This window comes from Ailuropoda melanoleuca, chromosome 2 (assembly GCF_002007445.2).
Source record: "Ailuropoda melanoleuca isolate Jingjing chromosome 2, ASM200744v2, whole genome shotgun sequence".
NCBI classification, from domain to species: Eukaryota; Metazoa; Chordata; class Mammalia; order Carnivora; family Ursidae; genus Ailuropoda; species Ailuropoda melanoleuca.
Window position 1 is genome coordinate 114848613 of NC_048219.1, and position 26349 is coordinate 114874961.

Sequence of the window (26349 nt, forward strand, 5' to 3'; positions counted from 1 at the left end):
TTCGAGACTGTTATATCTTCTTGTTGAATTGATACATTTTCATTATGTAATGTTCTACTTTACCAGGGATAATTTGTTTTCTCTGCAGTCTACTTTGTCTGATACAAATATACTGATCTAGGTTCATTTTGATCAGTGTTTGCTTGGCGTATCTCTTTATACCCTTTTATTTTTAACCTACCTATATCATTGCAGTTGAAAAATAGACAGTTGACCTATAGACAGAACATAGTTGGATCTCTTTTTGTTGGGGGGGGGTGCGGTCAGTAAAGCAAGATTGTTGAGCGATAGTACAAAGCTCCTGAGGAGGGAGGGGACCTGAGAGGGTTGCTCTGGATCTCTTTTTTTTTAATTCAGTCTGGCAGTGAATTTCAATTGGTGTGTTTAAGACTCTTTATGTTTAATAAATTACTAATAAGTTTAAATTTAGATCTGCCATTTTATTATTTGCTTTCTGTGTCAGTTTTTCATTTTCCTCTTTCCCCTTTCTTGCCTTTTCTTTGATCATACANTTTTTTTTTTGGTATCACATAAAGTCATATATTGAATTTTGGATTATAACTTTTGTGTAAATTTTGTAATGGTTGCTCTAGAGATTAAAAACACATATACTCTAAAATTTACATAATATGTGTACTATATTAATATATATTAAATATATATTAAAACTTTTTAGTTGATTTAGAAATATATTATCATGTCAAAGAGGGTATAAAAAATTTACCAGTGCATAATTAGATAATTCTCTTTACCTTCTTCTTTTATGCCATAGTTGTCATATATATCACATCTATAAACCCTAAAAACCTAATCAGGTAATGTTACCATTTTTTCTTTTCAATATTTAAAACTGTATTATATATATTTTAAGATATTTACTATTTCTGTTGTTCTTCCTTCATTCCTAGAGTCCAAATTTCTCTCAAATATTATTTCTTTTCACCTGAAAGAAATTCCTTTCATCTTTTTTTCTTTCTTTCTCTCTCTTTCGAGAGCAAGAGAGCAAGAGGGGGATAGAGAGGGAAAGGGAATCTTAAGTAGACTCCATGCTCAGCCCAGAGCACAGCACAGGGCTCTATCTCAACGACCCTGGGATCATGACCTGAGCCAAAATCAAGAGCCCAGCGCTTAACTGACTGAGCCACCTAGGTGACCCTGTTTCAGTCGCTTCTTAAAAATTTTGTTCTGTTGGTTTGTATCCTTCATGGTATTTGATGAGAAACTATAGTCATTAGAATTATTGGCTCCCAGTAAACAAAGGACTATTTTCTTCTGGTTTCTTAAAAGACTTTGTCTTTAATTCTCAGCAATTTGATTATAATGTGTCTGGCCATGCATTTATTTGAGTTTATCCTCCTTGGAGTTCACTGAGATTTTTAAGTGTGTAAGTTTAAATTTTTGACCAGTTTAAGGAGTTTTCAACCATTATTTCTTAGAACATTTTTTGCATCTTATTCTTTCTTCCTTTCCTTCCAGTGTTCTAATAATACAAATATTATATCTTTTGGTATTGGCTTACATATCCTTGAGACACTGTTCATTTTCTTACAATTTCTTTTTTTTTTCCCTGATGTACAAATTGGGTGATTTCTATTGATCTGTCTATAAGTTCATTGACTCTTCCTTTGTCATCTCCATCTGCTCAGCTGTCTTTTAAGAATCCATTTTGGAATTTCTCAAAATTTCATTTATTGTATTTTGTAGTTCTGAAGTTCCAGTTTGTTTCTTTTCAAAATACTTTACTTTGCTGAAACTTTCTTTTTATTCATTTCAAAAGTGTTTTTCCTTACATCTTGTATTATAATTATAATAGCTACTTATGGTCTATGTCTGATAATGGATATACCTGTGTTGTCTTGCAGTTGATGTCCATTGGTTTTCTTTTCCATTAAGACAGGTTGAGATTACTCTAGTTCCTCTTATGTTGAATAAATTTAGATTGCATTCTAGACGTTTTGATATTACCTTATAAGTCTTTTTCCTTTTTAAATCCTATCAAGAATTTTGTATTTTTTGTTTCCTTTGGTTTGCTTTAGCAAGCAACCTACCCAGATAAGGTGTTTGCAAGTTCCTACCCCCCCTTCTGTGGATGGTGGTTCCAATGTTAATTCAGTTTTCAAAGTTTTTGCAGTGCTTTTTGGATTTGTCCTGTGTATGTGACACTCAGTCACCAATTTAGGATCTAGGCTCAGTTCTGACAATCTTGTTAGTAATATTGTTTAGAATTAGATCCATTCAGGCAGGAGTGAGCTCAGAAGTTCATGTACAACTTTATATGATCATTTTCTTAAGCTCTCAACAGGCCGAACAATTTCCTGTTCCCAGGCTCCCATCTTCATTTTCTTCCTCTGGGTATAAAACTGAGACTTTAATTTAACCGTTTTTTTTGTTTTGTTTTGTTTTGTTTTTAATGCACTTCCTATGACTATGCTTGTCTTCGGTGCCCAGAAGCAAGAGGACACAGAGAGCAAAACAACTAGAGTTATCCAATATTCTTAGAACCATTCTTCTTTGGTGAGAGAGAAGGGTTTCCTATTTCCATGATTTGGATGCCTGTGCAGCCACTGTCCCTATAACTGCCACCACTGTCACAGGATTGACTAGTGGTGACCATGAAAGAGAACTGAAAAATGAAAGAGAAAAGGAAAGCAACAAGATTTCTCTCTCTCCCTCTTTCTCCTCCCCCCCACCCCCTCAGGCCCTTAGTGATTCTACAACTCCAACCAGAGATAGGCATAGTGGGCTTCTCCTGGAGTTCTTAGAGCTCACACTCAACTACATAGTTTGGAGTTTCTGGCTGTCTTTGAAAGTAAGTCCTGAGAGATTTCTCAGAAGTAGAAGGAAAATAAGAAACTCAGTGCCAGTTGGTGGTATTTCAAATTGTGGTTTTCTTCCCCAGTATACTTATTACCATTTATTTTTCAAACTCCTCAGATTCTAAAATGCTACTTGGTGCATTTTAGTCAACATTCAGTGTGTCAGAATGTACTTCTCCATGTCAAATTGTGGCTTAGATTTTTCTAAAGTGTAGAAGGCAAGAGCTGTTTTTCTGTGGTTCAAGAAAAAAAAACATTAAGTCTAAAACTATACCTAAAAGAAAGAACATTTATTTTAAAACTTTTTTTTTTTTTTTTTTTTTTTTTAGCAAGTTGTTTCATTCTGATGACCAGAACCAGAACTCTGGTCCTTGGGAATTTTGAAATGCTATACTATATGTGTCATTATCTTCATAAAAGTGATGTCTTGGCCCCCNTTTTTTTTAAAATTTTTTTTTTTTTTTTTTTTTTTTTTTAGCAAGTTGTTTCATTCTGATGACCAGAACCAGAACTCTGGTCCTTGGGAATTTTGAAATGCTATACTATATGTGTCATTATCATCATAAAAGTGATGTCTTGGCCCCCATTAGTTTGCATCTGGAAATTATTTGTTAATTATTTTTTTAAAAGATTTATTTCTTTATTAGAGAGAGGGGGAGGGTGTGTGAAAATGGAGGGAGGGGCAGAGGGAGAGGGGGAGAGAGAATCTCATGCAGACTCCACACTGAGCACAGAGCCCAATGTGGGGCCCAATCCCAAGACCCTGATACCATGACCTGAGCCAAAATCAAGACCCACTGAAGCCACCCAGGTGCCCCTGGAGATGATTTGTTTATTTATAAAGTTTTTACCTAGTTCCTCAGAGGACTATGGTCTCAAGAGATTTATAGACTTAAGCATCGATCCCAGTTAAGCAGTATTCCAAATTGTCAAGATTCAATTCAATATTGCCAGCAAGAATAACAACAACCAAATCCCAACATAATAGTACCACAAGTATTTAGATTGAGACAGTTTTACAGTTAGACTGTTCCTATCCAATAAATTCATGTTATCTGCTTAAAATCTTCTTGGTATTACCGGGGTTCCAAATAATCAAAACACAAATGAAACAAACACAAATTGAATCTCTCTGTTTTCCATTACTGATTATAATACAATCAGCAATAATTCCATGTTCAACAATCTTCAAAAACATTGTACAGCTTTCAGGAGGGTCTTTTTAAATTTTTTCCTTTCTTTTTCTTTAAATTTGAGAACAAAATTTCTTGTTTAAAATAAACAAAAAACTCAGCTCAGATTTATCAAATGGACAGTCATAGTATGTTAAAATCTTAGCCACTTCTGAAGTGAAACAGGATGTGGAATTTTCTTGTTCAAGGGAAAAACATCAGTTAAAACTACCTATATTTAAAAAGAAGGAAATTTATTTTCAAAAAAAATTAGAGGAGAATATGTTAACAAACTAGTCTTTTATTCTAATGAATACCTAATAATCTGATAATAAACATTAAAATTATATAGAACAAACTAAAAAGGAATTTGTAATGCTGAAAGGAAACGATTGATTGATTGATGATTGATTGATTGATTGATTTGGAGAGGGAGAGGGAACAGAGGGAGAAGCAGACTCTCCCCACTGAGCAGGGAGCCCGATTCAGGACTGGATCCCAGGACCCTGAGATTGTGACCTGAGCCAAAGGCAGATGCTTAAACCACTTAACCAGCTGGGCCACCCAGGCACCCCCTGAGAGGAAATATTTAGACTTACTACTTTTCACATATTGACACTCCCATTTAATGTTGGTCTATGTGCATATAGTACCCCAATGGCATACATAACAAAGATGGACACTGCCACCTTATAAACAAAATCATTACCACTTGAACTCCTTTTTATAAAAAGTTTAGCGGGGCGCCTGGGTGTCAGTTGGTCAAGTATCTGCCTTTGGCTCAAGTCATGATCTCGAGATCCTGGGATCCATCCCCTGCTTGGGCTCCCACCTAGGTTGGGAGTCTGCTTATCTGTCTCCCTCCTGCTTGTGGGTGAATGTGCTTTCTCTCTCTCAAATAAAATCTTTAAAAAGAGGTGCACCTGGGTGGCTCAGGCAGTTAAGCATCTGCATCTGTCTCTGCCTTCGGCTCAGGTTCTGATCTCAGGGTCCTGGGATCAAGCCCCAAATCAGGCTCCCTGCTCAGTGAGGAGTCTGCTGCTTCTCCCTCTGCCTCCTCCCCTCTGTTCTTGCATCCTGCTTCTCAAACAAAGAAATAAAAATCTTAAATAAAATATTTAAAAAAATAAGAAAATTTAAAAATAAAAGGTTATTTTAGAAACATTCTTTACATAAACAAGTCATTTTTAAAATCTTTGGAATTTACGTTTGTTTTCAGTCAAATCAGAAGGTTACTTCTAGGTTTTCTCTTTATAATAAGGAAAAAAAATAGAATCACTTTCTAATTACTAACTTTGCTTTTGAATGATTTCACATGTGTTTTATTCTTGAGTTTTAAAATACTTTAAATTATAATAACCAGTTGCTATATTAAGTTAAAAGTAAGGTATCTTCTGTGACCTTCAGTAATTCAGTTAAACTTGAGAAATCTCAGTTTTGGTTTTGTTTTGTTTTTAATAAGGAGGTAGCGGCAGGCCTTGTGAAATGTGGCCACATAAGGAATGATTTGGAAAGATTCTAGAACTATGTCTGTATCTAGACCCCACATCAGACCAGTTAAATCGGCGTCTCTGAATCAGGGCTAGGCACTGTATTTCTGTAAACCTCCTGATATGATAAACTAGTACATAAATCCAAATAAAATATATAAAGATCATGAATATCTATTTTTGTATATCTGTGTTTTAAATTATCATTTCATCAGTAGATGATCATAACTAGTTTAAAAAGTATTATACCTCCATATGTGTGATTTTTAAAATACATAATAGTTTATCTCTTTCAAAGAAAACAGCTGGTACTGGTATCCAACAATGTATTTGCAACTGGATTACTATTTGGTCAGCTTTGATAACATTAATTGGATGCTCCAAACATACTGAGTATATTTATTCGTGGAAGGCAACTTTACTCAAGACTTGAAAATAGTTACAACTCGGGCTCCTGGGAGGCTCAGGAAGTTAGTTAAGTGTCTGCCTTTGGCTCAGGTCATGATCCCGGACTCCCAAGATCCAGTCCCACGTTGGGCTCCCTGATCAGCAGAGAGCCTGCTTCTCCCTCTGCCCCTCACCCTGCTCAATGCTCTCGCTCTCTTTCTCTCTCAAATAAATAAATAAATTAAATTAAATTTAAAAAAATAGACTAGTTATAACTCAAAATTTAGAATAGCTTCATTAGCATGCCATCAATTACTATATTAAGGGGTCATATTTCTTTTCAGTTAAGTGAGCCCACTGAAAAGTAGCAGAATTTAAATCACTCCAAAAAGACCCTACCTGAGAAAATTGCTTGCTGATTTATGGTAACTTCAGCAGAAAGAATCTTGATNAAATTTAAAAAAATAGACTAGTTATAACTCAAAATTTAGAATAGCTTCATTAGCATGCCATCAATTACTATATTAAGGAGTCATATTTCTTTTCAGTTAAGTGAGCCCACTGAAAAGTAGCAGAATTTAAATCACTCCAAAAAGACCCTACCTGAGAAAACTGCTTGCTGATTTATGGTAACTTCAGCAGAAAGAATCTTGATATACGCTGTCAAGGGGTGGGAGGTGGTGGTAGCAAGTAGGATCAAAGTTAGCAGCTGGATCAGGCAGCTGGAGGTTGGAGGACTCCAGTGCGGAAGAAATTCTAAAGGACCCACAAAAAGTATGTTCTAAGGGGAAGGGCTACTAATAATATAAAGGCACCAAAGCCAGATTGTTTTCCTGCCTCTATTATTTATTTCCTCACTCCATTGGAGGGATTGAAGGCAGCAGCAGTGAGGAACAAGGGGGGGGGAAGCCTACAATAGACATATTGCTTTATTCCAAACTACATTTTTTAAAAAATTAGATCAGCCCTGAGCTGAGAGTGGGAGAAACTTTAAATTTGAAGTGATGTTGAAATTTTGATTTGTATTTAAGAAGCAAAAATGGGTTAGTCTTGGAACATACAAATAAACTAGAGAGTTGGAAAAGAAGGTCTAGAGTGATGGACATTTTTGATGCAGTAAAATGTTACTCAGAAGCAATTAAGGGAATTTCCAGAATCATGAGCTCTACAAAAGCAACCTTTGTGAAGAAATGAGACTTCCAGACAAATAGCCCTTGAAATGTTGACTTAATGCCCAATTTAGGTGAGGTCCGTTTTAACCAAGTGTACTGTTAAGGAGGATGTTGTGGGTTGAATTGTGTCTCCTAAAAGAAAATATGTTGAAGTTCTAACCCTTAGTACCACAGAACATGACCTTATTTGGAGATGAAGTCTCTACATATAGATGTAGTCAGTCGGGTTGAAGCAGGAGAGCTAGGTTCCTGTCTCATGGAGTCCAAGAATGAATCTCCTGGAAAAAGAACAGTGAGTAAAGCAATAGAAGTTTATTGAGTGAAGATACAGCAAAAGCTCTCAAGAGTGAGAGGGATCCCTCCTGCCTGGAGAGCTTTTAGGGTTGGTCTTTTATAGAAAGCTAACCAGGGAACTTAAATTCTTTTAACATCTCTGTTGATATAACCATTGAACAAGGACTAGTGATAACACTTTGTTTTTAGGGTCTGATTATTCTTTGTTGGTGAAAGGTGATTATCTTAAAAAAAGACCCCCACCCGACAGGCCTAGGGCAGGGTGGTCCAGTTTGTTCCCTTATCTCTGGTTTCCCCACATCTGCATATTTTTGGGATTTCTGTGAGCCTGATCACTTAGTCCCCTATCTATTTCTCTCTACCTAGCCCCACCTGTTCCTTATTCAAGGTTAACTGAGGTCATTAGGATGAGCCCTAATACGATATGAATTACAAGAAGGGGAAATTCAGAGACAGATGGAAAGATACACGGGCATCAGCCATTATGTGTGGAGAGCACCTGTGAATATGGAGAGGCATTGACATGTCAAGTAGAGAAACCCAGGATATGCCCTTCCCTCATAGCCCTCAGATGGAGCAAACTGCCAACACCTAGATTTGGACTTCTAGCCTTCTAGAAATAATATATTTATATTGTGTAACCACTCAGTTTCTGGGATTTTGTTACAGAAGCCCTAGCAAACTAATACAAAGGATTTATAACAGTGATGTGTGCAGGTCAGTTGGAGGACACCGAGAAGGGGCCCCACAGGACTAGCCAAGAGGGTCTTGACTTCAGGCAGGATGGAAATCAAACATGAGCCAGCAGGAAGTAAAAGAGTTTATTGAAGATACGTATATTTAGAGAGAGATATGGAGGGTGCATCCCGGAGACTCCGGAAGGAAAAGAGCATGAGTCTTGTTTTTGTTTGAGTCTGGAGTTTTTACTGGGGATTGTGGTCTGGTGCATGTGTCCTCTCATGTATCCAAGAAATGGTCAGAACGAGGACAAAGTCCATGTGTCATTTTGGTAAGTCACTCATTCCCTGAAGCCAGGGTCTTATGTCAAGGTGTTTGGAGTCAGTGGTGTTGGAAAACATTGATGAGGGCCCCACCTGGTCCCTCCTTAGATGTTAACTATTGTGCTGGAAGACTCCAAAGATAGCGTTATCTCTTTGTGTAGCATTATCTCTTTGTCCTTTATAAAGAGGACCTGTGCTATTTGCATTACAAGGCATGTGTAGAGTAGGGTGAGGGTACCCATCATAGTAGTAACGGAAGCTGGAGAAAAGGGGGAAAATGGCTTTTTTTCATGGGGTTCATTCAGTTTCTCTGTCTCAACAGGAAGCAGATATTCCCAGCTCAGAGGGTATTTACAGAAGATGGAGACTTTACTGCAAAGGAAATTCGTGCATTCTTTCAACATGCCTAGTCTGTACTGGAATTTAGAGAATGACCATAAGACCAGGATCAGGAAACAGTTTTTGTGATAACATTCTGTGAGAACACAGTCACGTTTGTTTGTTTGTTTATATATATAACTATAGCTATTTTTATGCTTTAGTGACAGAAATGGGTCATTGCAGCAGATTGTATGGACCACAGATATTTACTTTCTGGCTCTTTACAGAAAAAGCTTGCCTTGCCCTGACTAGAAAAGGAACACTGCTTAGGGGTACTGCCTACAAGGGGACAAAACTGAGCAAATGTAGCAGATAGTCTGGTCTGGACACAAAATCACAGGGTGCCTCAATCATGACACCTCTCAGTATTTTCTCAGAGTAGTAGATATTGAAACAGTATGGGTCAAGAGGAAGACACTGAGACACTTTATTTACATTTTCATCCCTAAAATGGGATGGAGCCAAATCTAATGGAGGAACATCTTCCTGAAAAAAAGAAACAAAAGACACTAAAAGAAGAAAAATTGGGGAAAAAAAATTAGTTACAGTCCTGAGTCATTATGACTTAACCAAAATTTGGGACCCACCAAAATAACATGTGTTAATAAAACAAAAGTTTATTTTGAAAAGGGCGATTACAGTAAGCTCCTAATGTCCTTTGTGAAAAAGCTGTTGAAGTAAGAGAGAAAACCAAGAGGAATATTGAGAAATTACAAAAGCTTATGTGCAAATTGGCAACTCCTTCAAAGAAGAGAAATATGCATGCCGTCATTTCTAAAATATATATTTTGGCAGAACATCAAATCCTCAGTATGCTAAAATTAAAAAAAAAAAAGTTGTTAAAAGGGAATGTCCTGGGATGCCTTGGTGGCTCAGTGGGTTAAGCATCTGCTTTCTGCTCAGGTCATGATCTTGGATCCCTGGGATTGAGCCTGGTGTTGGGCTCCATGCTCAGTGGGGAGTCTGCTTCTCCCTCTCCCTCTGCCCCGCTCTTTGTGTTCGCTCTCTCTCTCATGCACTCTCTCACATGCTCTCTCTCAAATAAATAAAATCTTTTTTTTTAAAGATTATTTTTATTCATTCGACAGAGAGAGACAGCCAGGGAGAGAGGGAACACAAGCAGGGGGAGTGGGAGAGGAAGAAGCAGGCTCCCAGCGGAGGAGCCTGACGTGGGGCTCCATCCCAGAACGCCAGGATCACGCCCTGAGCCGAAGGCAGATGCTTAACGACTAAGCTACCCAGGCGTCCCTCAAATAAATAAAATCTTAAAAAAAAAAAAGGAGAGATTGTCCTGAAGAAAAAGAATGACTGGTTTATGTCAGTTTGACTAGATTTTGGAAGACAATGTTTTCAGAAAGATCATTAAATGGAATATTAACACCAGAATCCACAAGATGTATACTAGCCAAACCACAGGCACTGACGACTAGGAAGTATGTTCTCCTCTAAAGCCCACCCATTGTCATGGGTATATTCCAGAAGACTCTAGACTTGGGCTCTGGCTATAAAGATGCAGCTGATGATGATCAGTAGTAATTGATGTAACAATCAATAAAATTTGACATGACAATTTTCAGGATGAGTCATGGCTGACCCTAAGGTCCAGCAAATAATGGGTATCCTAACCAATGCAGTGGGGTCCTCTTGGCACAAATGCAGAATAATTCCTAATATTCAGGGAATAAGGAAAGATGCTGTCATTTAAGAAGATCCAAAAGCTGATCACAATTTGGGAATGCCATATTCAGCTTATTTTCCATCCCTGTCATACATGAAATATGGAAAGAGATGCTGGGTTACAATGAACAGTAAGTTGTAAACAGGGAAGAAGGGGAAAAGGGGAAACAAATTTGAACCATATAATTATAAATATTTATGTGTGTGATGTAGTCTTTGTACAGCGGCTATCTGAGGGCCTTCTCAATATTCTCAAGGACTCTCTAAGGTTGTCACTTGAGTCCCATATCTCCTCCCCACAGCATCCTCTCTCCCTGAACTACCATAACTACTCTTTCTCATAGTTGGTTACTGGCAAGGGAAGGGCCATAGTTGTACAGTAGGTATGTAGGAAGATGGGAGGTGGTTCTCTCCAACCTTAGGTCCCAGTAGTCCTTCCTGACATTGCTAGCTTCATTCTTCCTTTTCTCCAAGAAAACAAACCAATATGGCAGTTCTGGGGTGGGTACCTACAGTTGTGGGACCTATAGGAGGTACCACACAGGTGGATGAATGTGTCTTAAGTAAAACTTGTTGGAAGGGCAGTGGTGTGAGAAAAATAAGGCATATTCATAATTTATTTGGCAGAATCCAACAGTAAAGTAAACCCGTTCCCAGTGTTTCTTCACATTCAGAGGAATGACGGATCACTAGGAGGAGGAAAATCTTTTATTTGGTGCAATTAAAAAGACATTAATATCTTCCTAATGGTTTGGGTTACTGTACTTAATTAAATACTTAGTTCAAGTTTGAGCCATGTGACATCAATTAAAATATGCAGTAATGAGTATAATTTGCAGTCCCACACTGGAGATATAAAAATGGTACAGTTTTTCATTTTTTTAAAAAAGGAATCAAATTGGACACCTCCCAGATCTGATGGAAAATCTTGGTTCCTTTATTTGAGGATTTGCTTTTGCTCTTCCTAGGGGTCCGCACATTTTTGGAGGCTTCTTGGTATCTGAGGAAGAGGTCTGTGGGGTGAAGATGAACTGTCTCGCTCCCCCTTACCCCAGCTTCTGTGGCCGTTCGAGGGCAGGTGGCTTCCGTGGCAGCAGCCTGTCCTTCCCATCAGTCTCTTACCTAGTCCCCAGCCACACTTGCCCAGCTACTTCTGTCACACCTGGGATCTTCAGTGGAGCCAGTTGCAGAGGGTACAGTCCTTCATTCTCTCAGTCTTAAGGAAAGCAGTTTCACCAGCTTCGTTCACATGCTTTTCCTTCAACCCTTGGAGGCCTTGTCCTTGTTTTCTGTTAGCACACAATGCTGCTCTAGGGAGGGAGGACTACCTTTTCCCTCTACCTTTCCAAGTTCTAGGCCAAAGGCCTGTCACAAAAGACAAATTAACAAGATAAAAGCATATATATATTTTTTTAAATACAAGTTTTACACGGGAGGGGAGACTTCAAAAGTAAATGAAGACCCGAAGACACAGTTAAACCTGAGGTTTTTTCATGCTAGGTTTGATGAAGAGTGGGCATTCATGGGAAAATGTGACAAATAACAGGGTATAAGCTGAGTGCAGTAAACTGGGGGAAACAGTAAGGCCTGTTTCCTTGCATTCCTCTCAGTGTCTTGGAGATGAAGGTGGATAGGGAGGGCACCTCTCACATCATGGTTTTATGACCTCCTGAGGGAAAGTCGTCCTCACACGTGCCATTTCTCAAATCCCCTCAGCTTAAAATGCTCAGTATGCCAAGATGCCATATCTTAGTGTAGAGTGTGTACCCCGGCACTGCCAAGAACATCAGTTTCTAATAACAGTCTTACATTCTTATGGCATAAGAGAAGCCAAAGCTTAAAGTTCTGCTTATCTCTCATGTTATACAGACCCAATGGGACTAAGGTGGAGAGCTACGCTTTCTCTTTATTCTTGTGGAGTTTTATAGAACACGTTTTCTGTATACTGTATTCTGCCACATTACATAATGCCGATTGAATTCTCAGATAATGCCAGTTGATGTGCTTTGAGACTTTTTAAACAACCAACCAAGTAAGAGAAATGTAGTGAAATGATACTTTTGTCTGGCATGGGACAAGATAATTTAGTTTACAATTCTGCTCTTCTCTTACATTGAACACACTTCAAAAATGACTTTATAAATATAAGCAGCCCACTATGTATTTGTCTGTAAAAGCATCAGCTGTGAAAGAACAAGACAAGACAATGGGAGCAGAGATGTGAGTGATTGGCTGCTCATGCTGGATCGTGGATGGGGCTGACACTCACGGAACATGTTTAGTCTTCAAACATGGATTGGTTTGCTAATAAAACTGCATTGGTTGCTGTCAAGGGAGAGTTGTAAGATACAGACCATAAAATTTTGATTTATTTGAATAAGACATAGCTACAGATGTTCTGCCTGGTTATATATTATATGTATATAGAGATACAGAGTGAAAAAATGTGTAAATCCTATGTTTGTACTTCAGATATGTAAATATTCATTTAGATTTTTTTATTTGCCTTACCTACAACACCAGTTACTGCAGAAGGTTAGTACATGCCTAGACTCTGGTAACCTTCTAGTGTGACTAGAAGGGCTGATGATACACTTCCTATGAAAATTATGCTAACTTTTTTTCTGTTGCCTTCATGTATTTATGATCGGTAATAGTTGCTAATTTAGACTTCCTCATGGAGCACAATAAATATGAGAGATCTCAACAAAAGTCTCTAAAAATGTAAATTATACTTTAAAATAAGAAAATAAAAGATTGTTTCTCTGAAAACTTGATATTATCCTTGGGAAGAATTATAAGTTATTTATTATCCTTATTGAAGTTAATTATATTAATTATTTGTACTGAATTAACAATGCCACATGGAAGAAGGTTAATTAATTGAATAAGCATTTTTTTTTCATTTCTTTCTGTTTCAGTTGATTTATCTTTAGTGAATAAGGATGAAAACGCCATCTATTTCTTGGGAAACTCTCTTGGCCTTCAACCAAAAATGGTTAAAACATATCTGGAAGAAGAACTAGATAAGTGGGCCAAAATGTAAGTATTATTCCAAAAGCTATCATTTTGACATCTCATATAAGAACTTTATTTTTTTTCCTCCAAATTTTTATTTAAATTCCAGTTAACACGCAGTGCAATATTGGTTTCTGATGTAGAATTTAGTGATTCACACTTATATTCAGCACCCAGTGCTCATCAGGACAAGTGCCCTCCTTAATCCCCATCACCTATTTAACCCATTCCCCCACCCATCTCCCCTCCAACAACTGGCAGTTTGTTCTCTATAGTTAAGAGTCTGTTTCTTGATTTGCTTCTCTCTCTCTCTTTTTTCCCCTCTGATGTTCATTTGTTTTGTTTCTCAAGTTCCACATATGAATGAATGAAATATGGTATTTTGTCTTTCTCTGATTGACTTATTTCGCTTAGCATAATACTCTCTAGTCCGTCCACTTTGTTGCAAATCTTAAGACTACATTCTTTTTGATGGCTGGGTACTATTCCATTGTATAGATATGCCACATCTTCTTTATCCATTCACTATTTGTTGGACATTTGGGCTCTTTCCATAATTGGCTACTGTTGATAATGCTGCTGTAAACATCGGGTTGCATGTATCCCTTCAAATCATTAACAGCTTTAAAAATCACGCTAGGCTATATAGTCCTTGGCAAGGTGTTCAGTAGACTCCTAGAAGTTTAGGACATAGAGGAACCTTAGGAATCATGTCATTCAGTACTCTCGTTTTATTGATAACATAACTAAGGATCAGTAAATAAGGCCATATGGCAAGTTAGTGACAGTCAAGAGAAAACTTTCACAATATTAGAAAAAAATAAGTCCTTCTCCCAAGTTGATACATCTAAATCATATGTAATCATTTTATTTTATTTATTTAATGGCTAATAAGGGAGTTAATACTTAGAATTTAATTCAGTGTTTTCATGAGTTGTTCTTGCTAAACTTTATTACACTAATTTGTATAAATAAGGAACTAAAAATTGTTGACGGTTAGTGGAGCAGAAGGTACTGCCCTCCCCAAACTGAGTGTGTTTAGTTATTGAGAAGATGCTGCATTTGGGCTTAGCTAAGCAGGCTTCTTCAACCCTGCAAGAATCTGAAATCTTAAATCCATTTTTTCCTCCATATCTTCTGTTCTACTTTTACTCTTCTGCCTAAGAAACCCCCCACATTCCCTGCTTCTCTGGATGCTTACCTTCCTTAATCCCAACCTTCTCAACCATGCCGATGATCTCTCCCCAACTGCCCATTGTATTAATAATCACTGCTGGGGAATAGGCAGTTTAGAGGTATCTATTTTCATTAGCTTCATATTCTCAACCATATTATAAATCCCTAAAGGAAGATAACTTAATTTTCTATGCTTGTAGCCTTCCTCGGTAGTTACTAATAAAGCTGAAACTAGGAATATTAAAAAAAAAAATACTTTTAACTATTAAATTAGCATTATTTAATTTTTAAAAATATTTAAAATATTAAAAATAAGACACAGGTAAAGGTGCTCAACATCATTAATCATCAGGGAAATGCAAATTAAATGGCTAAAATAAAAAACACAAGAAATAACAAGTGTTGGCAAGGATGTGGAGAAAAAGGACCCCTTGTCCACTGCTGGGAGTACAAACTGGTGCAACCACTGTGGAAAATAGTATGTACGTTCCTTAAAAAATTAAAATAGAATTACTATATGATCCAGTAATTCCACTCTTGGATATTTTCCCAAACAAAGCAAAAGCACTAATTTGAAAAGATGTATACATGCCTATGTTTATTGCAGCATTTTGTACAATAGCCAAGATATGGAAGCAACCCATGTGTCCGTCCATAGATGAATGGATAGAGAAGATGTGTGTGTGTGTGTGTGTGCGCACTGAGTAATATATATATATGTATTACTCAGCCATAAAAAAGAATGAAATCATGGGGCGCCTGGGTGGCACAGTGGTTAAGCATCTGCCTTCGGCTCAGGGCGTGATCCCGGCGTTATGGGATCGAGCCCCACTCCTCCACTATGAGCCTGCTTCTTCCTCTCCCACTCCCCCTGCTTGTGTTCCCTTTCTCGCTGGCTGTCTCTGTCTCTGTCTAATAAATAAATAAAATCTTTAAAAAAAAAAAAAAAGAACGAAATCTTGCCATCTTGCCATTTGCAACAATGTGGATGGATCTAGATAGTATAATGTTGAGTGAAATAAGTCAGAGAAAGACAAATACCATATGATTTTACTCATTTGTGGAATTTTAAGAAACAAAACAAATGAACATCAGAGGGAAAAAAAGAGACCAAGAAAACAGACTCTTAACTAAAGAGAACAAGGAACCAGGGGGGAAGCGGTGGGGGGATGTGTGCAATAGGTGAAGGGGATTGAGAGTACACTGACCACGATGAGCACTGAGTAATGTAGAGAATTGTTGCATTACTATATTGTACACCTGAAACAGATGAACTCTATGTTAACTATGCTTGAATTTAAAAAAAAGGAAAAATATTAACAATGAGTAGAAATATTTTTAAATATATGCTGAATATTAGATTCTGAAAATAGATATGAGGAGGAAGCCAATCCTGAAAGTCAGAAAAAAAATTCAGAAAAATGAAACTAAATCAGGTAAGAACTCAGACCGAGATATTTGGCTCTCATTCAAACTCTAAATGTTGTCTTCTTTCTTTAGTTTCATGCCACTGGTCTTCATTGGGAACAGCACCTCTTTTTAAAGGTTATTTTACAGTGACTGTGCTAATGATTCCTACCACAGGCATCAGATAACACTGTAAAGTTCTAATTTCAGTGGTTAAGAATATAAATTCTCAACTCGATGTAAAAATCATAGAGATTTATATAACTTATTACACCTGTTATAACTGTATCTGCATAACTTGTATGCATAAATTGAAAAATAAATATCACCACATTTGGAAGCATTTTGTACTAGCAGGTTTTAGTATTTAAAAAATGAGGGTCATACTTAATAAAAATGGTTAATATTCATTTTTGCCCTTAATATAAAAGAGAGCAGAGAATTAGATTGAATTTGAACTTTAGAGAGTGTCCTTGGCTCTTGCATATTCAGCGAGGCTGTGCATTTTTATCCTTCAGGTATTTAAAAAAGATGCTGCCCAGCTATCCTATTCATCTCTCTGTGATTACCCTACTTTATTAGACTGGTTGATTATGTTCAAGACTTTACAGTTATATTCCAGGAAAGTGCCTTTCTTTCATAATACCCTTCTATTGTTGTTAACTTTCAGTTTTATATTTTACCTTGTGACAGTAGAAAATGACATAATCTTAAGGCCTTCTACCCATTTTTCATTAGATGATTCAGAAAAGGGGTGCATATTAATGCTTCAAGCATTGTAAACTGCTTTTAAAAGACTTCTGATAAAAAGATTAGGTACCTAGTTAGCTTTATTTTTTCTTCACTTTGTTGTATTTAGTCTTCTTGCTTGCTTTCAATCTGTGGTTGCCTAGTCAATGTCACCCTCCCCACCCCCCACCCCCGCCCGGTCTCCCTGTTGATGTCAGTGATGTTTGAGGGGCAAGGTCAAAATCGAGATGTGTCCTATCCCACTGCCCATCTTTGATCTCAAAAGTGTTTATTCATTATTTCTTCAGTCCTAAATAGTTAGCTTAAAATTTTACTTTGGCCTTTTCCAGCTAAGGTTCTGTTGGCAGGAAAACTTTTCCTCTACCAGTTTACATCCTATTGGTTGAGAGCCTGTGGATTCATCGATAAGAGATGGATTAACAGAAGTTTCTTTCATGGGCATGCAGAAGTACTCTACAAAAAGTGATTCACTGAATACCTAGGGGTAAGGGTTTATATACCAGTTTAACCAAAGGGGGCAGTTTCAGGGCTTCAATAGGAAGTATAGAAAGTTCTATTGGACCTTTTCCTTCTGATGATAATAGGCGTATCTTTTCTGGCTGGAAGATCCCTGAGAGGGAGATTGATGGCATCTGAATTTGCACCTCCTGGTGTTGAGTCACTGTCCATCTGTGAGTGGGCTAATGGCAGCTGTATTTTCCTGAGAGTCTCCTTAAGTCAAGGAGTGTTTCTTTCTTAGGCTGCCGTTTGTTCACATGCTTCACGAAAGTAATCTTCTTGCCACTATGGTGGGCTGTTGGTCCCTTGACTTTCTTTTCTGACTATTGCTTTTGTTTTTGTACTAAATATTCTTGCACATGTTTGGCTTGCCTCTAGATCTGGGCTTCCCATTATTGTGGTGAGTTTCGCCTGACCATCGCTGCCTCTTCACCTTCTCCAGCCCCACTTCCGCCCTGCTTCTTAGCTGATACCCAAACTAGCCTGGTGCCTTTCTCCCTTCTTGACCAGTGGAAGATTTCAAGAAGGACTGAGTCAAAGAGAGCTACACAGTTATTAAATATGCTAATACAAACTGAAATTAGTTGCCTAACAGGAAAAAATAATATTCGAAATTTATAATCTTAACAGTAACATAAAAATCAGAGTTCTTTGAATAAGTGATATACTGATCTGGGATATTGATAACAAGTCTGCCTGGCCATCCAAACCATATAAGGTAGGAAATATTACTTTGCTCATGGCTGTTATTGTCTGTGTCTCTATCTTTATGTTCTATCACAGACATACTACCTACCTATTTACAAAATAAACCGTCACTGGCCATAAGGCAGCCCGATTTTATAATTCGTACAGCTACCAACTTTGATTACTTATGCTAGAGGAAAGTCAAGAATAGAGGCATACTTAGAAATATTTTTGGACCTAAATGATTTCTTCTAGAACTTCTATTCAAGACAAAGCAGTGAAAATAAAGCACTTAACTCCGTGGGTTTTAAGTGCTTATTTTTATTTTCAACTGTATGTGATTTCTAAAGTAGATTACTGTACGTGGGGAAATTTGTTTTGTGAAATAACAATATTTAGATACTTTCAACATCTTAAATAGAAAAAATTTATGGTGATTTGACTCATTTGATATATAATAATTAATTACCAGCAAAATGGCGCTATAACAATAAGAAACAACATTAATAAGGGTCTGTGGGTCTGCCAGAATTTTTTTAGAACATTTAATATTACATATTTACATATTACAGATTTATTAATGGCCCAGATTATTTAAAGGACAATAACGTGGGCTAATAATCACAGTGGGAAAGTTTGGCTAAAAGAGAAAGATATATCCATCCCGAAGAGCACATTGTAAGTTGAGAAATGTATATTATGTCCCTAAGATACAGTCAACAATATTTTAGGTCTTCTGAGTTGTCGTATCTACTAGATGGATGGTTTTCTTTCTTTTTCATAGCAGCAAAAACTTGACCCAGTTGTATCTTTATAGGGATTCTTCTAAGACCTGTGTGACACTTTAGGTAGGCTTAGTTAAGAAGAAAATAGCCCACTGAATTACATATTAGGAATAAACTGCGTGGTTAGCAGACAGTGACTGACGTGCATGGCAGTGTGTGCGGAGAGGGTGCTGGGGAAACAAGGGGAGGAGAGATCCCACGGACACTGCGGGCTCATTCAGTTCATGTGTTTCTTTAAAAAAATAAAAGTGTATTCTGGGAAGAAAAAATGTTCCCTCTACCCCCCTACATTTAACAACTGGACCTATAAAAACTGACAACACAGAGATTAATGGGAAATAATAATTACTACTTACTAATTATTAATATTATAGGCATGAGGACATGGGGGGGAGTGAATACTAAAAAAAAAAAAAAAAAAAAAAATCCGTGCGATTTAAGAGCTTATATGAGAGCAGGGGAGGAGGCTGTAGGCCACTTAGAAGAGAATAAATGATTTTTAGGAAGGATGAAAGGCACTTAGACTAGATAGGAGACCTGATAGTTGGTGACAGCCTTCTGGGTGTGCGGTCCACTTCTAGTTTCCTCTCCCAGGACCAGAGTCAATCTTCGCTGGCTGATGAAATTCCTGGGGAGGGATTGATGATAGTTGAGTTTCTTTGGAGGACCTGTCTTGAGGCAGATGGGAAGTTCAGAGGAAGCTTGTCCCCACACTTGCTGTTTTTCTCTTGCCTTCAGCTCAAGATAATCTTTTATGCCAAAGAGGCACATTTTAGTGTGGCATAGTCTGCAGCCCTTCAGTATGAATGAGAAAGTACATGGTATGAAGTATTACAAAGATTTTCCTAACATCTGTGGTGGCTTCTCATCAGCTGGGTCACAGATTTAAAAAAAAAAAAAAGTGATATTAAGGATTCTGTGATGTCTTATTTATTTCCTTTATGGGGTGGGGCTGGGGGCAGGAAGGAGCTTTTAAAAGCCTGGATACTTTTTATTTTGTAGGATGGTTAAAGCAGAGTCCTCTTTCAAAGTGGATCCTCTATTAACTTCCTAATTCGATTTTACATCCTGAAATCTAATTTTGTGAGCACATAGCACTCCGTAGACATCTCAGAGAACACCCCACTCAAGGGAATGATTAATGCCACGGTCGTGAGCGAACTGTCTGCCACGCTCTTTCCTTTGCAGCACTTGTAAAAGAAGATTGCAACTATGCGGCCAGTATTGTAGGCAGTTCTGAATGAGAGCAATGTAATCTTTTTCTTAAGTCGGATACATGTGTTTCAAACTGCACTGTAATCTACATCAAGGCTTTCTAAAGACAGGCTGCTTTAGTTTGAGTTTATTGGGGTAACAAGTTCCTAAATACATTTCACTACCCCAGGCTAGTAGACTGACAGAAAAAAGGAAGCAGACTGTGTGTGCGGTATTTTAAAGGTGGGGGGAGATGCCAACAGCATTGCGGCAAGAAACATACTCTTAAAGATTATTACCACATTGTCCACCAGAGTGAGAAGTAGGTGGCCTACTATTCTGAGACATAAATTCTCTGAGGCAGAACATAGAATTTTACTACCTAAATGTAATGATGTATTGTGCTATCAGCAAGGCCACGGAGCTCTATGTGATCAAAATAAAAAAGGATCCAAGTGTCTGCCTTTAACTACCATTTAATGATAATGATTTTTGTCTTTAGCATTTATACTGGAAGTCAAGAAAGAGGCAAGCTGCAGGCTATCTAATAATAATATGAATAATAATAACTAGCAATTGCCCTTCTCTTCCTCCTTAGTTCTTAGAGTCTCTATTTATTCTCAGTGTCCTCTTCCCTCATCTCAGTTTATACGGTAATCAAAATATTAGTTTAAAAATTGCATTGTACCCCACATACCCACTCAGTAGAGTTACATTAGGGAAGAGTCAGAAAAGGAGTCCTATGTGCCAATCTTTTTTACATGTTATCTTATTTTTCACAGCCATCCTTTAAGGTACATACTACCATTTATTTTACTTTTACAGGCTTCATCAGCTTATAATACATGTAGTCTCATAACCAGTGGTGACCTGGAATTGGCTCAGACCAGGCAATGAAAGCCAGTCATTACATATTAAGGATTTTGGTTGATGCCAGGAAATGGACCACAGGGGATATTCACATCATGAAAATCAACAAAGGCTAAAAGTGGGGCTCCTTTCGTCCTATTACCTGACTGCTCTCTTGAGTAGAGAAAATAATTTTCCCCAGACCCTCCTGAGTTCTTAGCTGAGACCCCTGTAATAAAAGACAGATTAGCAAGAGGGGGAAAAACTGCGCAAGTTTATTAGCACGTATAGGTCTGGTACACACGGGAGATACATGGGGGACAAAGGACGTCCCCCTCCCTGTGATGAGTTACAATTCAGGCTTAAATCCTATCTTCATAAGGAAAGGGGAGGAGGATGTAGGCCACCTAGGGGAGAATAAGTGATTTTTAGGAAAGATAAGAGAGCCCTTAGAAGAATAGATAAAAGGTAGGATAGGTTGTGACAAAGCCCATCTGAGTGTGGTGTTGACTTCTAGTCTTCTCCCCTGTGACAAGACTCAGCCTTTGCCGTTGATGAAATTCCTGGGGAGGTGATTTATGGCAACTGAGTTCCTTCTGAAAGACCTGTCTTCAGGCAGATGGGGAAGTTCAGAGACAGCCTCTCGCTGTAGTTGCTGTTTTTCAAGGGTTTATAGCTCAAGATAATCAATGTACCACAGCGACATATTTTGGGGTGACATATTCTGCCACCCTTCACCTCTGGGAGCAGGTTTACCAGTCACTGCTGCCAGCTTACTGAATTTCAGAGTATAGATTCAGTGCACTATACAAAATATACAGGCTCATTCCTTTCTCCAACTTCAGGGAGTTTTTGGATTCCTAAGGAATTAAGAACAATTAATTCAGAGCTTCCTGCCAAAAGTTTGCAGCAGCACATTCAGTCACGCCCACCTTGATTCTTCGTTTCAGTTTCTTCTTCTATATTTCAAATGTATTTCCTTCCTCATTTAATAGAAACTTCTTGAGAGCAGAAGTTCTCTTACCTATTTTGCGTTTTTCCATTATGCCTGTTGGGATGCTTACCAGAATAATAAAATTGAGCTAGAATATGGGAGATGAAATTGTTAGAAAACAGGTCAAGATGTAATGTTGGCTTTGATTATTGCCAAGTTTATCTGTCTACTTAAAATGTCATCACGAATATAGTCACATTTTATATACTTCGGTTTAGTTTACAGATTGTAGTTATATTTAAAATCTGAATTTATAATCATTTTAATTTCTAGCCTCAGAAAATAGTAGCTGCATTTTAGTGTAGATACTACTGTGTGCTACAGGTATACAAGTAGAATGTTCAGATAGTCTTGAAATTTTCAAAATAAAGAAAAAATAGCATCTTAGGCTCTAAAATAGGGAAAAATAATGAGGTAGTACCTAGGCGGTCTCCACTACCCTCCAACAAAAAGGAAATTAGAGAAATTTAAAAAATGACAAGTTAAAAACATAGAGTTCTCAAGTATTACTTTCGGTTTTAGAGAATGATATTATATAATTACTAAAACACTACAAAGATTCATTTAGAAATGTCCAGTTGTTAATGCTGATATATGAAAAATTACACACACACACAAACACACACACACAAACCTAATAGTGTTTATGTCCGTTTTCAATTTCAGGGGAGCCTATGGTCATGACCTAGGAAAACGTCCTTGGATCACAGGAGATGAGACTATTGTAGGCCTTATGAATGACATTGTAGGTAAGTACAAAATGGATTTTTTCCAAAAGAATCATAAAAACATTATCATTTAGATATGAACCTAGATTGGACAGCATCAGCTGAGCTGGGGGAACGTGGAATTAGAGTGAGGACAGTAGGACTTATATCCAGAAAGAATTAAAGTAATAGACAAACCATGAAAACCTGAGGAATACGTGTTTATTCAGAAACAATTATTGAAATTCTGCTGTGTGTCTGTCAGGACTTGTGGTGTAGGCACTGAGGATAAAATGGTGAGTAAGTAAAATAGCAAGAATCCTCACCATCTTTATCCCATGGATGTCCTCATGGGACTCCCATTACAGGAAGAGACCCCCAAAATGTAAAATTAATATATACATATAATCATATAGCACAGAGAAATAAAAAAAAATCATTGGGATTAGTGCTTCGAAAGAGAGGTAATTGCCAATTGATGGAGGGGACTGAATATAAGCATTTAAGTACTCTTTTTTTTTTTTTCTTTCTGAATTCTCACTAAACAACTGTTAGTGGAATTTAAAAAATTTAAAAAAAAGTGTAAATCCCAAAGAACAAGTAGAGCAAAGGAGATGATAGCAACATTTTGGGAGTTGGATAGCAAGTGGATACGTGGTAATTCCTTTGTTAAAAAAAAAAAAAAAGTAAACCAAATCTTCATCTCCCAGTGGAAAAAAATGGAAAGCCACCCGCTTTACACTGCAGAACCTTCAAGAATTACAATAAGCATTGCTAGAATGTGGGAGTAAAATAGGAATAACGAGAGATGTGTTGAAGGTCTGTTTAAAATTCATTTAGAATGCCAGCTCCCTTTGCCCATTCTTCCCTGCCACGTGAATCCTCCTCCCCAGATGACTGGGTGAGTCTCAGGAGAAGGGAGAAGGCTCTCAAGGGAGGATATGTATACTATATTAGTCTGCTCAGGCTGTCATAACAAAATACCACAGACTGGGTGGCTTCAACAACAGACGTTTGCTCACGGTTCTGGATGGAGGCCAGAAGTCCAAGATCCAAGGGTGGTTTTCTGGTTGGACTCTCTTTCTCGGTTGTACATGGCTGGCTTCGTGTCCTCACCTGTCCTTTCCTCTGTGCACACTGAGAGACCAAGTGAACTCTGGTGTCTCTCTTCTTAAAAAGACACCAGTCCTTTTGGATTAAAACCTCAGCCTTATAACTTCATTTAACCATTTTTACCTCCTATACGCCCTCTCTCCAAATACACTCACATTGGGGGTTAGGACTTTTAACATAAGAATTTCAGCAGGACACAGTTTAGTCTATAACGTATTCCTTCACAAAAACAAAAGAATTAAATGAATGTTTATCCACTTCTGTTCTAATTTAGTATCCAGTATCTATGCAGGAAACTGGAACAGTCTTCTGATAGTTGGACAACCTAAAAATTCTGACATGAGTTTTCCCAGTACAATGACTCAGTAGGGTCCCCTTACAACAAACCCCACCACATGCACAGGGGAAAACATACTCATGTGTGATATAGCCCAAAGTACCAGACTTGTAAGGAAAATCTATTTTTAGTTTATGAACCATAGGAATGTGTTACCTATTCAAAAAGTTAAAAATAGGTTGCAGGCAAAAGCAAGTTCCATTTCCTACTAGCTATTACCGAGTAATCGTTACACTATATACATTTCCGTTTCGTGTGTTTATATTATAGGATCAGAATATTGACTTCTAGTTTAAAATAACAGATTTAAGTACAAGCCAAAAGTGATCCCTTCTATTCCAAACACATAGCGATGATAGGAAAAACATTAGATTAACAAACATACAGCAACACTAAAAAAAAAAAAAAAAAAATTCAATAGAAATCTCTGCAGACCAGAAATACTGCCATTGCTAAAGAAAGGAGCAGTTGGAAGCCTGGAAGCACAGTTTTTTGGGGCAGCACATAAAGCCAGGCTGAGTGTGCAGAGCCTGCGTGCGTCCAGCCCCTCGCAAGGAGCCCCAGGGGACTCTGCACAGCTCTGAATCCCTGAGGCTGAACCCAAGGCCAGAGTATTGGTCAGTCAGGGCAGGTAAAGGCGAAAACCTGACATCTCCTACCAGATTAGTCAAGTTCGTGGGAACACAGAGCACTTGATCAGGTGTCAGCATTATCTAGAGGACTGTGTGTATTCTGTTGGAGGAAACTACCACCCAAATAATCCGGGATTGTATTTAAGGGTGTGTTAAAAAGTTGTTTAATAATGCTTCCATTTGTTTTCATTTTTCAGAAGCTAATTATTCATTCAGATGTCTAACATATGAATAAAAGACCTGAAAAAAAATCTGGATTAATTTGACCTCAGCATATACATGTTTTCCTTAGCTGTGGATTATTTTTTTTTCCTTTCTAGGTTTGCATTCAGAACATAAACTGCATACTAATCTTGTTATTTTGTGCTTAATATTTATCATCCTCTAAAAAAGGAGTTAGGATGTTTAATATAGGCCAGGGAAGTGGGAAGGTGATATTATTTTGTGAGATTTATTTATGAAGCCAGTAAACCCTGCAAAAAGATTTCCTTTGACCATTTAAAAGTTTATGGCTCTATTGCAACTTACTAAAGGCACAAGTATTTTATTTGCCCAGCAAGTACATCACAACCATCACTGAAATTTCAAACGAGGCATCTCTCATTGCAATTACTAAGGAAAATGAAAAAAAAAAAAAAAAACCCCGCTAGTCAAATTTATTTAGAAAAGTAAAAGGATTGAACTTACTAAAAAACTAAAAAGTGTATGTTTATCAAGTCTAGCATTGGGGATTTTTCTGTCTTTTAAATACCATACTAAGTAATCACACATACGGGACAAACTTCATTATTTTTTTGTGGTTTTGTCCTGAATGTTGTATTAATTAAAGTACAGACATTTGATCTTAGTGACACAGGATATAAAAGATAACAATTTCTTATTGAAATTAGCATTGTCACTTTCATAGACATGAAGCTCAAAAAACAATATGCATTTTGTTTGCTATATATATCATAATTATTATGTATCATAAGTAACAAGAAGCATATAATTTATTTAAGGTAGTCTTTCCAAAGTCTCAAGTCTTATGATAAATACATTATATTTCATTTAAAATGTTGTCAGTGAATGAAGGCAGTTTTTAATTTAATTCTGATTTTAGTGAATGTCTGTTTGTTCTTTACAATTCACGGTTTATGAGAAGAAATATTTGTGCTATTTTTTGTTGACCAAAGGAATGTGAATTGACAGTGTCTACAAACTATATTAGAAACAATATTTTAAAAACTTCATCCTTTAAAAAAAAAAAGTCAGTAACTGTTATCTCCCAAATTTCTTTACTTTTTTTTTTTTAATATTTTTTATTTATTTATTTGACAGAGAGAGAGAGACAGCCAGCGAGAGAGGGAACACAAGCAGGGGGAGTGGGAGAGGAAAGAAGCAGGCTCCTACCGGAGGAGCCCGATGTGGGGCTTGATGTGGGGCTTGATCCCAGGACTCTGGGATCACACCCTGAGCCGAAGGCAGACGCTTAACAACTGAGCCACCCAGGCACCCCCAAATTTCTTTACTTTTTAAATTCTGTATAATAGAGATATCGTTCTTAAGTCAAGGTGAATATTGAAAAAGTTCACTCTGTTTTATTAGGAATAGATTATTTTAGAAAGTCTTTTTAAGTATATTTTTATTTATCGCATTTGTTGCAAATCCCACCCACATTCCCTTTTTGCCTGGGTCACTAGGAAATTCTGAGAAAATTTTATTCAATTGGAAGTAGCAAAAACATATAACAATTTCTATCTGTTTCTCATCTGCATATGTTGTACTCTATTGCTATTTTTTATCATCCTTCCTCACTTTGTAACCCAAGAA

At 37.3% G+C, this 26349-nt stretch overlaps 1 protein-coding gene across 10 annotated transcripts in view; it reads left to right on the forward strand.

Annotated features, from left to right (window-relative positions):
* Positions 1-26349, forward strand: part of KYNU (kynureninase) — a 132557-nt gene that overhangs the window by 35508 nt on the left and 70700 nt on the right. For all 10 annotated transcript variants that reach the window (XM_034654506.1, XM_034654507.1, XM_034654508.1 and 7 more), the window contains 2 exons: positions 13312-13432; positions 22415-22497. In XM_034654506.1, coding sequence (XP_034510397.1) covers positions 13312-13432; positions 22415-22497 — 204 coding nt within the window. The remainder of the gene's footprint in view (positions 1-13311; positions 13433-22414; positions 22498-26349) is intronic.